Below are 14,443 nucleotides of genomic sequence, written 5' to 3'. Positions count from 1 at the left end.
GCCGTAATAAGTGTGGAAACAATCCATAACGCTACACTGTGCTGCTCAGTATTCTGCTGTTGTTTTCCCCCTTAATCCTGGGAATGTGTGTGCCAGTGTGTAATGCTATAGAGAAAAGAACCGAGAAAAGAACCGTTTTTATTAAACCGAGGAACTGTGTGTGTGTGTGTGTGTGTGTGTGTGTGTGTGTGTGTGTGTGTGTGTGTGTGTGTGTGTGTGTGTGTGTGTGTGTGTGTGTGTGTGTGTGTGTGTGTGTGTGTGTGTGTGTGAGCACAATCCTCAGTCTGAGGAAGAGCTTTGAGCTTGAAACGTCACAGCTTTTATTGTGGTGCAATAAAGCATGTTGTCGCATTGGAGCCCTCGGTGTGCGAGCGTTTATTCATTCTACTGTGCTTACTGTTCGTCGCTCAGTACCTGCCCAAGTTCGGGTTGGGGATGTGCATGTCATTTTCCTTTTTTGCCTTTTTTCACAATCCTCAGTAATTCATTAATCCTTAATTAAACTCTGAGTGTGTACAAATGGAACACAATTGACCCTTAGGTGTCCTTTTTATTCCGTTTTGTGCACTGCACTTTAATAACGTAGAGCTTTATGTGTGTGTTGTTTGCATAATTGGTTATTGTACATGACCTATTATACTAACCCCCCTCCTCTCTCTCTCTCTCTCTCTCTCTCTCTCTCTCCCTCTCCCCAGCAGCATCCAGACCTTCTGGTGTAAAGATCATCTGTCATCATGGCTGACGAAGCTGATATGCGTAATGAGCTGACTGACCTGCAGGCCCGTGCCGACCAGGTGGCCGATGAGGTATAAGCCAGCGAGATACACACACACACACCATTGTCAACTTTTCAGATATTATTCCCCCCAAAACAGGCCTTATGTTTTTTACTTTTGGGAGCATTTCTTTTTTTACACTATTTTTTATTGTAACTGTTTTGGACATTTGAGGTTCCAACCCGACAGAGACGATTTACACATTTCTCAGTCCGTTTCTCCACAGTAGCAAAGTCCATGGCAGTTTGCCAACAGATATGATTTGGGAACTTGGGTTTTGAAAGGTTTCATTCATTCAAGGATCCAATTCATTAAATTCATAGTGGGCCAATGGACCATGCTCAATGGTGAAGAAAATAATATATTCTACTGGCCCAAACCTTTAACGACAAAGAGGAAATTGAAAGTACTCTGACCTTCTCTCTGGAAAGAACTTGAAAGCCTGTGGTAAATTAAAAACAGAGGACCTTTAGCAATAATGTGAAAACTTTTCAAGTTGCCCTTCACTAAAATATCTTTGACAGACTCCAGGAGTACTCAGGGTTTATGACTGAGTTTGTCATATCCATAGAAATGACTTACTACAGATTATTCGCCTCAAGTGTGGTATACTTATCTATATACTGCTGAAGAATCTGACATCGAAACCTTTTTGAACCCCTATCATACATAATTATTTTGGAAAATACACAGACATCACTGATATCGCTAAAACATACAAATACCTTTTAACGGGTCCATTTTGCACTGTCAGAGCTAAATGAACACTCTTGATTTTTCTGTGCATAATCTCTTGCTAATACTTAGGGTTTGGGCTATTACAGATAAGCTACAGTACTATGAATTCGTTTAACCTCTCAATAATTAAGTAAAACAGGCCTTAGATTTTTTTTGATTGATGGCAAGGAATTTTAGAAACTATGTGATGGGGTTTGGGAGGGTTGCAGAAGCCCAAGGCACATGATTTTATTTTATTTTAGATTCACTCATTTTCAACCTATCTTTGTAAAATTGGTCGTCACTGTCTAATGCTCATGATAATATCGTACCATTTTTGTCTGCTCACTCTGTGTCTCAGAGGAGGGCTGATGTGGACAGTTCAGAAACCCGCCTACCAGTGACATCATCGCTCATAGAAACTGCAGGCTTTCTATTCCTGGAAAGTTAGCCTGCTATAATGGAAGCCACTGTTCTCGCGTTAATACAAATTTCATAAAAAATGCGAAAATTAGGATTTCTGAACTGTCCACGGCCCTCCACTGAGACAGAGACTGAGTAGAAGAAAATGGTACCATATTATCATGAGCATTAGTGAGGACCGATTATATGAAGACAATGGGTGAAGTCATCCACAGATCTTGAACTGGATTCGAACCCATGACTTCACCATTTTGGGCTGGACGAGGGCGCCAAGATGTTTCAGCAGTTTGTTCTCTAACTTTCACCTCTGGGAGCAGAGATAGTGTGCTCATCAGTAATGAGATGATAGAAGCCCAGGAAAGGCAGATAATTCTGTGAGGCAGAATAATAGACTAGACTCAAATGGCCCCATTAAACATTCATGAGGAGATAATGTAAGAAGCTCCTCAGCTATAAGGGGAGACAGGAAGAGGGCGGGAGAGAGTGAGGGATGGATGGACAGAGAGAGAGAGAGAGATTTTTTTGGGGGAAAAAAGAAGAATGCAAAGAGACAGATAGAGGTTGGAGGAGGAGAGAAGAAGAGCAGAGAAGAAGCAGGAGATGAGGAGATTGTGAAGTGAAGGAGTTGAGGCTGGGTTTTTTGAGGAGAAAGGGGAGGGAGGAGGTGACAAAGCAAAAGGCAGGGTGAAAGAGAGGAGGGAAGAGGGTGCTTGAATTAAGAGAGGGATAAGATTAAGAGGGTTAGAGGAGAGGAGACTGCTATTCATAGTATGAGAGTTAATTATGTGACTTTCACTGAAATATGAGTAAAGGTTATTCTAAAATAGAACTCTGTTCCACATGGATAACATGATTACTTATTTTTGACTATACAGTACTTGATCTATCATTAACTTAGTATTATATTGTATTTGATGATGTATCGTCTCACATCAAACTGGCCACAATAACACTATACACAGAGAACATTGTTATCCACATTAGCCAATTTCCATCCTTATGGGAAAAGCAATATTCCATTAAAAAAAAAGAGACGACAAACAAAAACAAAACGGTTTTACGTTCCTTTGCTATTGAAACGTTATTTTGTCAATGACAACAGCGATGCAAATGCTTTCACTGAATTCACAATGACGTAATGACTTTGTCCACAGTCACCTCACGTGTGTGATGTGTGATTTTCTTATGTCTCCATCAGCCCAGATGTACCAAATTAGCATGATGTGTTTATTTTTTTCAGTATTGAACAGGACGGAAACTTGAATTGAATGACAGTTTTAACAGTTTTACTTATTTTCTGACAGTGAACGTCCTTTTGTCTTACTTTCTGCACATTAAAGTTTATGGCTGTACTGTATTTGCCCTTGTGTGGGGCTTTCTCTAACAGCTCTCTCCCTCTCTCCCTCTCTCTCTCTCTCTCTCTGTCTGTCTCTCTCTCCCTGCCCAGTCTCTGGAGAGCACTCGCCGTATGCTGGCTCTGGTTGAGGAGGTGAGTCCAATGACACAGACACACATCACATTAACCACTGGACTACAATACTCTACATGATTAAACACCTCCTCTGCTCCTCTCCACTCCTCCACTCTCTCTTTCTCCCCTACTCCACCCTCTCTCCACCCTCCCCTCCTTTTCCTCTTGCTCCTCTTTTCCTCTCTTCTTCTACCTCCTCCTTTTCTCTCATGTACTCCTCGTGTTGCCATATTTTGTGAGAGAAATAAGCAACCAGGTCTAGGAAAACAAGCCCAAAATAAGTATTATAGGCTACCTGAGCAGTGAGCACATATAATATACTGTATACATGGGCTATTTGAAAAGAGCCAATCTACAAGCTCACAACGTGTCGCCCTTCGCGACACGTTGTGAGCTTGTAGATCTGCTATTTTCAAAAAATATTGAAATAAAATGTGAAATATTTGGAAGATTTTTGAAACACTCTAACAACACACATCTGGTACGGGGTGCTCCCTGGCACAAAACATTTTGAGATGGGGGGTTAGGGACAAAAATGAACACACCTTTTGCTGTGGAGGTTCCCGCTTAAAATGAACATAACCAGCAGTACTGTATCTGTGTCCTCCTACTTGTCTACACTCTCTGTACTCCAATCCATTTTTTTTTCTTCAAAGAGAAGAAAGTCATTAATTATTTCAAGGTTTCAAATAGACTTCTTTTTTATGCTGCACATAATATTCGATTCCAGTTCTGTGGTGTGTGACCTCCACGTGGTCTACTGGACCCTTCAGCTCTGTCTGGGACCTTTGACATTTTGGAGATACTGCCAGGAGAATGATGTTTGGTTATGCATGTGACCCTCGTCCTCTCCTGGAGTGAGTGCTGTCCTCAGCTGTTCCAAAGTCTCTTTTCTGGAGCACTCTTTGTATAACAGTTACATAAAGCTGAGAGATGTTATTGCTGCACTACGGAACTTTCCTCTTCTACCCCGGATTTGAACCCGGTTTCCTGCGAAAAGCCTGATTTTTTTTTAACCATTGAGCTAATAACCAGCCTGCTTGCTCAGGGGATAAATTGAATCTTGACCATCAGGTCAAAATTCATGTCAGATCCTGTGTCTATAGGTGAGACATGACCTTTGACCTGACCTCTCAATAGAAGAGCAGGGAGACAAAATACAACCACCCCAATTGTATAAGTTATATTGTATTAACATACTCTACCGTACAGATTGGACAAAAGGACATTTTATTCATAGAAATAAAAGTTACATAGTGTAAAAAAGAAATCATACAAATTTGAGACCTGAAGCCTTAGATGTTTGGAATTATGCACGCTGTCCGCTCAAAAAAAGATAGATATTTATTAATCCCTGTAGGGAAAGTCGGGTCCTATTGCAGCAACAGCAATAACCTTCAAATACAGGATAGGTGCAGGTAACATTAGAGAGATGAGAGATTAAAATGAATAAATCATAGAAAAAAAAATAAATAAATAGACTTAGAGTTAGCTAGGTGTAAAATAACTGAATTGAGAACTGAACCCTGCAGCCTATAGATTCAACTGTCTTCTCAGACATACTGTTCAACTTGTGAACTCACTATTATAACATTATGAACAGTGGTGGAAAGTAACTAAGTACATGTACTCAAGTAAAGTACTTAAGTACAATGTTGAGGTACTTTTACTTTACTGATACTTTTACTTCTACTCCACTACAGTACATCTCAGAGACGAATATTGTACTTTTACTGCACTACAGTTATTTGAATATATACTTTAGTTACTAGTTACTTTGTGGATTTAGATTATTATTACAAAACATAATACATTAACCACTTCAGCCCATTTGAAACTTTGGCTATTTGAAAATAGCCAATCTACAAGCTCACAACGTGTCGCGATGCGACACGTTGTGAGCTGGTAGATCTGCTATTCACAAAAGATTTAAAATAAAATGTAGACATAATGATAACTTGTGAAACGAGCGTGAATCCACGCATTTACATTGACAAAGCATTGGCAGATTCCGCCCCATAGGTACAATAAAAGTGCGGTGGGACCGCGCCCTAATGAGTACTTTTAGTTTTTACCAGACTTTTACTTATTACAGAGTGTTTCTACATTGCGGTATTGATACTTTTATTTAAGTTAAACATTTGAGTACTTTTTCCACCACTGATTATGAATTATGCCCGTTCATTGTGGTGACATACTTTATCTGATCTCTCCTCATAAAGCAGACAGGGGTGGACAGTTCTATTTCACTGAGCTAAAGCAGGCTTTCCTACAATCATTTAATAAGTCAAGAACATACAGGGCAGCTTAGCTACATTAAGCCTACATTAAGCCATTAATATACAGTATTTAGATAACGCTGTTCTTGTACTAGATAAAGCATTGATTGAAGCGCAAACAGAACATTACTACTGCTGCTACTACTACAACTACCAGGGCTGGATTAAGACTTTGTTGTGCCCAGGGAATGTTTCAGAACCACGGAGAGCGCCTTCATTTTATCAAAACAAGTCAGTCCGTATGCATGTATAAGGCCAGTACAACTTATGAAATAATTACACTATAGTAATAATAACTAGTCCATACCCGGGGATGTGCGCACTCAAAGCATTTGCAGACTTTAGGCCCCATTTTGCTTTAGGCATTACTTTCTAGGCATTATTTTAGGCCCTTTGTGTTATGCGCTGTGTACACAATATATGCTTAGTTCAACATTAGGAGAGAAGGCTGTTCATTTGATCCTCATGGCTGTGTGTCACAACCTGGTCATTTACTTGACGTTGAGTTGTAAGTCGTTACCACACAACCATTAGAAGTCCATGCTTATACAGTACAGTTTTTTCAGCTAAGCTATTTGTGCAAATAACACGACATCCATGCGAACATTGCACTTGTGAATAAACGCTCTGTGGACAGGGACATGATATCCAAAGTGCTCCCACGCTCATAAAACGCATTGTGTTGAGTTGACACGGTTTCGAAATCAAAGTCCTTTATAACTGTAGCGCTGTCCGTTCTGCTGGCGCTCTTCTCTGTGTGGTGATGTGAGTGAGTGTGTGTACTGTATAGCCCCATAGCTACGTCCACCCACCGACTGGGAGTGATGCGACGCACTGTGAGCTTGTAGATCGGCTAGTTTTGGCAAAGAGATTTGGTATTGATGGAAAAAGTGGTCAAAGTAGAGTTGTAACTCAAGTCCAGTTCTCCAAGAAGACTACAAGGGTTTAAGTGTTTAAATTTGGGGAAAGTGAAAAATGAGATTTCTTCATTTTATAGTAGGATTATAATACAATCAATGAAGGAAAGCACAGACACATGCAGACATTTCCAAAACCCTTAATTATCACATCACACTCGCACCAACGACAAACTAATAGTAAAACTATTATCTCGTAAATGTTTCTCTCAAAAGCTCTTCTTTCTGTCTTTTCGAGCTGAGAAGTCTGCAATGACGTCAGAGGTCAAGAGCAACTTATTGTAGATGTGGACTTACATTTTTTGAACTCTAAACACGGAGCTACCGAAATGTGCATGACAACGCAGTCTCCAAACACTTCATTATCAGAGTGCTGAGTCATTGCTTAGACATTGACAGGTTTTGGGTATCGTTATCACTTAAGTTATGCCATGGAATGGACTGGCTGACGTTTTTGTAATTAATGCATACTGTTTTGGCTGTTGACATGTGAGCAGACCACTAGACTCGAATGTCTTTATAGGCCACGATTACTTTCATTAGGTTGAAGACGATATGCTTTTGTCAGTAATTTGTGGTGTTCTGGAATTTTATTTTAATTTTTTATAAAGGGCATGAAAGAACAAGAAAAGGTCTCCAGGTCTCCAGGCAGCAGTTAACTGTATTCACTCCAACTAGATGTATGGGTGGCACATGGGACCCATTTTGAGAGCAGGTTTAATTTGCGTAGTATTCGTGATATAGCACTGCTTTATACACGCCTGGCATGTTAATAGCATTGTCATAGTATTGTCTGGATGCGGGGGGGGGGGGGGGGGGGGGGGGGGGGGGTAGTTGATTGGTTTTGGCGGGAGGGTGTGTGTGTGTGTGTGTGTGTGTGTGTGTGTGTGTGTCGTCATTGTCCCCCCCTGGAGCCTCATGCCCCGGGCTGCAGCCCTGTGAGCCTGTGTGTTAATCAGGCCCTTACTACTACTATACTACAACTACTACTACTACTACTACTACTACTACTATACAGTACTACTGCAGCGATGACAACCTTTTAATCTTCTTCTTTTGAAATATTTTCTTTCACATCAGGACATAATGTAATGACCATTAGACTCATTAACCTCACCTACTGTATCTCCCCAAGTCCCTCCCCAGTCAAGAGTTCAGAATTTGAATTAATGTACAATTATGTGCAGGATGTAATTTGCATACAGATGTGAGGGGACTTCATTTAATTTACTCTTTTTGTTTTTAAATCCTCTCTCTTACACTTATGCCAGTGTGCCAGTGATTACCCTCCCCTGTGCCAATATTGGCACCCGTGCCTAAGGTTGCCTAACTCTGCTTTACAACATCCAGAGAATCAGACCCTTCCTCACCAAGGAGTCTGCCCAGCTCCTTATCCAGGCCTCAGTCAGGCTGACTATTGCAACTCCTTCCTTACTGAAGCCCCTCCAAACCATCCAGAATGGCACAACTGGTCTCCAACCTCCCAAAATGTTCACGTCTCCCCACTATTGCGTTCAATTCACTGACTTCCGGTTGCTGCCCCCTCAGTACAAAACACTGGTGATGGCCTACAAGCCAATCAAGGGCATGACAGTGTTGCCAGATTTTGCAGAAAAATGTTCCAGCCTTCCACCCTGGCCAATGCTCCATATGTCCTAGATCAGGAGTCTTCAACAGGGGTCCCTCGAACTTTCTTTTTCACATTAACCACTTGAAACCTAGAATTCCTTTTCTGAGGGGAACATTAGCCGTAAATAGACGATCTACAAGGCTATTTTCGGCAAAGAAGTTTGGTGTAGGAGAAAAAAGAGCAGATCAAGTACATGTTTTCTAAGTATTGAGGTCTGAAAATGCACATTAACATGAATCCAACACTGATGATAGTGTTGTCGAACAAGTCTTTGAAGCTATCTATATGAAAAGGTTTAATCTGCAACACAATGTTATACAATATGTAATGGGGGCGGGGTCCCTGCTTCATCTCATCTCTCAGTTAAGGGGTCCTTGGCCTGAAAAATGTTGAAGACCCCTGTTATGTCCTAGATTCTTCTCCCTCCTGGCTCGCAGTCCCAAGCTGTGGAATACCCCCCCCCCCACCCCACCCCCACCCCCCATCAGTCAGGACTGCAGAGTCACTCCCCGTTTTCAGCCGCAGTATGAAAACCTTCCTCTTCAGACTCCACCTCGCCCCCTATAGCACAACTCATTCCTATTATTTTGATAGATGCTAGTTATACAATGCAGATATCATTTATGTTGGTCACATGGATGTTTATTTTATACTGCTGTTTGCTACTACTACTAATACTACTAATACTACTAATACTACTACAGTAATATACTGTAGTGTCATGAAATATTGTTCTATAGGCTCCCTATACTGTATGTATATTGTATTGTCAGCATGGTCATCCATGTGCTGTAGAGCTATTATTGCTTTATCAATGCTGGGATATTGCTTACTCCACACCCTTTTATAACCGGTCTTTGTCTGAGTGTAAGGAAGCAGCTCAGTAATGCATCTGTCTTCCTTAATGTGTCTGTCTTAAAAGACGACTTCATCAATTTTCAACTTATCTTCATACTGTATAATTGGTCCTCACTAATGCTCATTATAATATGGTACTGTTTTTTCTATCAGTTTATATTTATAGGAGGGCTTTTTTATTTTATAATAAATAGGAGGGCTGTAACAGTAACCCTACCTATCGGTGACATCAGCGTTAGGCTTTTTTATTTTTTGTGTTGTTTCAAACATATTATTATTAACCGCGAGAACAATGGCTTCCATTATAGCATGCTAAATGTCCAGGAATAGAAAGCCTGCGGTTTCTATATTCGCTTGGATTACCCATCAGTGATGTCACTGGTAGGCGGGTTCCTGAACTGTCCACAGTCCTCCTCTGAGACACAGAGTGAGTAGACAAAATGGAACCTGGAAAGTGTTGTGCGGGCTCTAGCTCTCTTCATATTAGTTTCATTGGCCCAGCACCCACCATCGATGTGCGTGTAAATAAGTATGCCTAGACAAAATGGTGCCATATTATCATGAGCATTAGTGAGGAGCAATTATGAAGATAGGTTGAAAATGGGTGAAGTGCTCCTTTAAGCAAATTGGAATGAATGGTATCATTATCATTACTGTACCTCCAAAAGTGGTACACCGTAGAAGGGAGAACATATCAATCCAGTGCTGCTGAGGGTCAAAACGGGCACAGTTTAATCACCAAGTGCAACTAATATAAAGGATTTATGTGGCATCGTACACTGCCAGGCCTGGCCTGGCTTTAGTCTCTCATCCACAACAGAATCAGAGCAATCCCATACCACAGATTTCTCTACTCACCTCTTAGTGTTTACAGTAAACTCTGACATATTCACTACCATGATGCTACACTGTTATATTTTCAGAGTCCACACAATTTCATTAGCTAACCTTAACCTTTGACTGGCAAGTTTATAACATATTGTGAAGGCGGGAATACTGAGTGCTCGCCATCCTTTGAAGTTATGGGTCTTCAACAGGGGGTCCGGGGCCTCTAGGGGGTCCTCAGAATGTTTTTAGCCTGCCTACCGCTGTCGGCAAAAGGAAAGGCGATAAGCCATGTGATTCAACTATGCTTATAGCATAACTCTAGATTTTCTTTTCTTTTTTTTGGTCCAAATTCTTCTTATTTGTCTGGCAGTAGAGATGCCAGCACACACTCTGTCTCTGGGCTAGAAAGCCTTAAAAAGCCACATGCTGAGAAATATTTAAATAATGTTATCCTTAATTCTACGCTATTATGTCTAGAAATGGACTATTCATGGACGACAAAGTTGTTACAGACAGTTTTTGAATTGAATGCAAAAAAAAGCAGCAAACGTTTCAGACATTGTGCTACTAGCCTATAGCCTGATTATCAGACTGAAGCTGTGTGGAGCTTCAGTCTGACATTGGCTCCAGTGTAGGCGATTACAAGGGGGAGGGGACAAGTATTTCCCTAAACCAATCCTAAGGGATCCCCACCCCCACCTCCGACTCCGACTTTCTCCGGTACATTTTGTACCGGAGAAATCCTAGGTTCACAATTACAACACCAGACCAAGAGGCAGTCCACTCAGAGAGTGGGCGGGGTCTATGGTATGGAACCAGGCTACTACTAGCCTAACTGCCAGATACATTTGAGCACAATTTACAATTTAGGCATTTAGCAGACGCTCTGATCCAGACCGACTTACAAAGGTAAACACATCAACTGTATAGAGACAGTGTAGTGCCTCATTAATCTAATCTAGGATCATAGGTAAAACAAGAACCTAGCATCTGTCTTAAACAATATAATAATACAAAATTATAATCTGTACATTGAAACTATAGAATGCCAGGTAAACAAATATGAACCTATAGCATCTGGCTGCTCAACCAGTGGACTTTCAGTATAGCAATGTAGGGCGTGTGAAAACAGAAAAAACAAGCAATGGGTGAGTACATCGGCTCTAATAAAAGTAACTCCCTGAGGATTTGATTATCCTCCATTTTATAGGCTTTTGCTACATAATGCCTCAACCCACACCTCCACAAACTCCTTGGTGACGGTCAAAGATCTGTGAGATCATCGGCGCACAAATATATTCCCAGTTGAGCTTCTCGAGCAACATGGCTGAGATTGCTCTGTGATTGGCTAGTTTGTTGTTAGGCCAACTGGGCCAACCAGAGACATTTTGTGCTTATAAGGGCTGACTGCTGTTGCGGGCCAGCCAATGAAGACAAGTAGGGAGAGGGAGAGAGTGAAACAGTGAAAAGAGAGAGAAAGATTGTAAATCAGAGACATATAGCCTACAGAGAGATGGAACAGAGAGGGGGAGAGAGGGAGAGAGGGAGGGATAGAGAGGGAGAGCATGTGAAGGACATCACCAGAGATCCATTGTCTCCATAGACCTAATTCAGTCGTTAAAATGTTAGTTTTTTATTGGAATGCAGGGAAGTCAGAGCCCATCTCTTTATCTACATTACGTTAGAGTCAGACAGACGCTCTGCATCATTTCACTGTAAAGCTCCCAGATGGCCCCAGGAAAACATTACAGTAGATTCTCTTTCTAAACAAATGGTAATTCAATTGAGTCAACTTTCAAGGTTGGTTTATTTTAGTGCGATAATTCATTTAAACTGCTCTTTGTGTCATGCATACATCCACACAGAATACGAATATAATGAGGGAGTGGGACATAGTTATTTCTTCGAAATGAGGTTGATTTTTCAGTGCAAATACACTAATAAATCTGTAACAAAGGAAGAAAGAAAAAGTTAAAAAGCCTTTATTAAGGTGCCTATTTCATCATTAAGTTTAAAAAAAGTTTAAAGACTTAAAAGTTAAAAACTGTGACGGGGATAACTTCTTCTCCAGGGTACCCCGAAGAAAGCCACCTTAATAAAGGGGTTTTTAACTTTTTCACTTGCAGAGTGCCTTGGTTTTTTCCCTTTGTTGCACGTTTTGTGTCCTCAACCAAAGAGCACCTTCATTATACTTTTTTGGACTTGCGAGCACTCCAGACCCTTCCTTTTTTCACACTAATAAATCTGTATGAATGAGGCCTTATGTATCATTTTCGGACCGTTAACCACCTGATATAATAGCACAGGGACATACCACACGGTATAAGCATTCCAGCAGAGTCACAGTTATTCTCAAATGATGGGCTTCCAATCGATTTTTTTGCGTCAATTTAACATTTTGTGTAGCCTACATTGCATGCACTTAGCTGAACAGATTCGATCATGTATTCATGTTGACATGTGTCTTGTGCATTTATTTATGTGACCGCTAGATGCATACTGATGATGAATGCTGATCAGTGTCTGTCTGAACACAAACTGTCATTTGCTTCTAATTATTTCCCTAGTTCGACGTCTAAGCATTTGTCTTTACCCATGTCTTATCTGGAGTATAAACTGATACCAGTCAGCAATATACAATTCAATATTATTTTTGTCAATACATAGATCAATCAACTGATCAATCAACCTTTATTTGAAGAACAGTACAGTACACTTTATACCAACCTGCCAAGTCATGTGGTTAATTTGAGTATCACATGATGGCTTTCGGATTGGGATTGACCAATGGCAGAGCAGTGGGAGGTCATGTGGTTGAGGGGCTTGGTGGTCGTGAGGTCATCTTCACTATAACTGAGTTAGAATAGATCTCCAGGTTTAGGAGACAACACTGTAACCACGGTGATAGAAAAATCAATTCTAATCTGCTGAGGAGTTACTGTCAGTGGACTGCATGCCCTGTGCTTCACAGTTCTGTGACTCTCTCTTTCTTTATACTACCAGGCGGTTTATGTGATACCCGTTGTACTCGTTGTCAGAACCCGTTGTAGCTGCCTGTCTGTCTGCCTGCCTAATAAAATCCCTGCCCCAATCATTTCAATGAATGTTGCTCACATAACTCATACTACCCCTGGATAGATTTTGTGCATTTATAGAAGGATGTTTCTAGCGTCCGCCCTCACTGACATGCAATATTTGAAATGTGTTTCATGTGTTGAACACGCCTTTAATAGCACTAATACATTATTTGCTACATTTACGAAAGTTCCTACTTTGTTGTTGCCTCCTTCCTGTTCCGCCATTTATTTATTGTCTCCTCCAGGCCGAAGGCATGGCGAGAGAGTATGTTTTACCCTCCGTCCGTGTGTGTGTCCGTCCGTCCTGTCCGTGTGTTACCACCAAATCTCCGGCACCGTTGGCCCGGTCGCTGCGAAACTGTGCACACACACTCCCTGGATGCCAATTCAGAACCTCTGCCTCAAGTTTTTCGCATGGGCCTGTTATAGCGCCACCAGGAGGCCGATTTGTGTAAAACCCATTTTTTACTCCTACAGTTTTTAACCAAACGTCATGCAAATCGATACACAGTATCTCTATAGTCATGTGATCAACCCTGATCTGTCCGATTTCCCATATTCCATCATCATTGGTTAAGGTTGCCATCCAAAGTTTGCAGGATTGGTCCGTTTTGAACAAACTGCCTCAAATCATGAACGCAGCTTGCAATTTCCGTGAAATTTCACACGCACATTCCCACTAGGCCGAGGAAGAAATGACACCCTTTTCACATTGGCCTCTAATTTAGCAAAACACATTTTTGGAACAAAATGCCTCAAATCATGAATGCTGTGTCTGATTGCCGTGAAAGACCTAAGAATAAATGGCACCCTTTTCACATTGGCCTATTATAGCGCCACCAGGAGGCCAGAATAACGTACCTGACCTGGCGGAGACCTGTGCTCCGAGGAGCACTTTTTCTAGTTGTACATATTTCTTGTTTTGGTTATTTTTTACAACCTGTAGTCAGTGGAGAAGTCAAGGTTAAAATGTAATTTAGATAGCATGTTATCTAGACAGATGCCAGGTTCACTTGTAGACTGATCATGGCATCCTATAGTGTGTATAGTTTACAGATTATTGATTTTTTGATATTATGCTTTAGACTGATGATAGGTTCTTGGTTTACCTATAATCCTATAGATTACTATTTCTATGCAATCGATGTATTACCTTGTGTTTACCTTGCTTACTGTAAATCGCTCTGGATTAAGAGCTAAGTGGCCAAATTGTAAATTGTAAATTCAGTAGCAGTGTGCGCGTGTGCATGCTTGTGTGTGCGCGTGCCACCAGTCTGTCAACTCTGAGTGTTTGCAAATCACACATGCTCTTTTTCAACAGTTGCCCTGATTCCACGCCAGACATCTGATACGGACACATGGCCGCTGGCATATGTTTTCCCAGTCGATTTGATTAATACAAACAGTCATATCGCTTGGCTTGTTTAGAGCCGTGGCTCCGAGCACGCTGTTCCGTCTATCACAGTC

General features: G+C 41.2%; 1 protein-coding gene across 1 annotated transcript in view; it reads left to right on the top strand.

The window, feature by feature from the left end:
• The window catches only part of LOC311045964 (synaptosomal-associated protein 25-B-like), a 68,380-nt gene that overhangs the window by 31,595 nt on the left and 22,342 nt on the right, over positions 1-14,443 (top strand). The window contains exons 2-3 of the mRNA XM_084058035.1: positions 699-806; positions 3,364-3,405. Coding sequence (XP_083914161.1) covers positions 735-806; positions 3,364-3,405 — 114 coding nt within the window. The 5' untranslated portion in view covers positions 699-734. The remainder of the gene's footprint in view (positions 1-698; positions 807-3,363; positions 3,406-14,443) is intronic.

The sequence above is a fragment of the Gymnoscopelus microlampas genome (assembly GCF_963454915.1).
Source record: "Gymnoscopelus microlampas genome assembly, chromosome: 1".
Classification (NCBI taxonomy): domain Eukaryota; kingdom Metazoa; phylum Chordata; class Actinopteri; order Myctophiformes; family Myctophidae; genus Gymnoscopelus; species Gymnoscopelus microlampas.
This window is presented reverse-complemented; position numbering and strand designations above follow the sequence as displayed.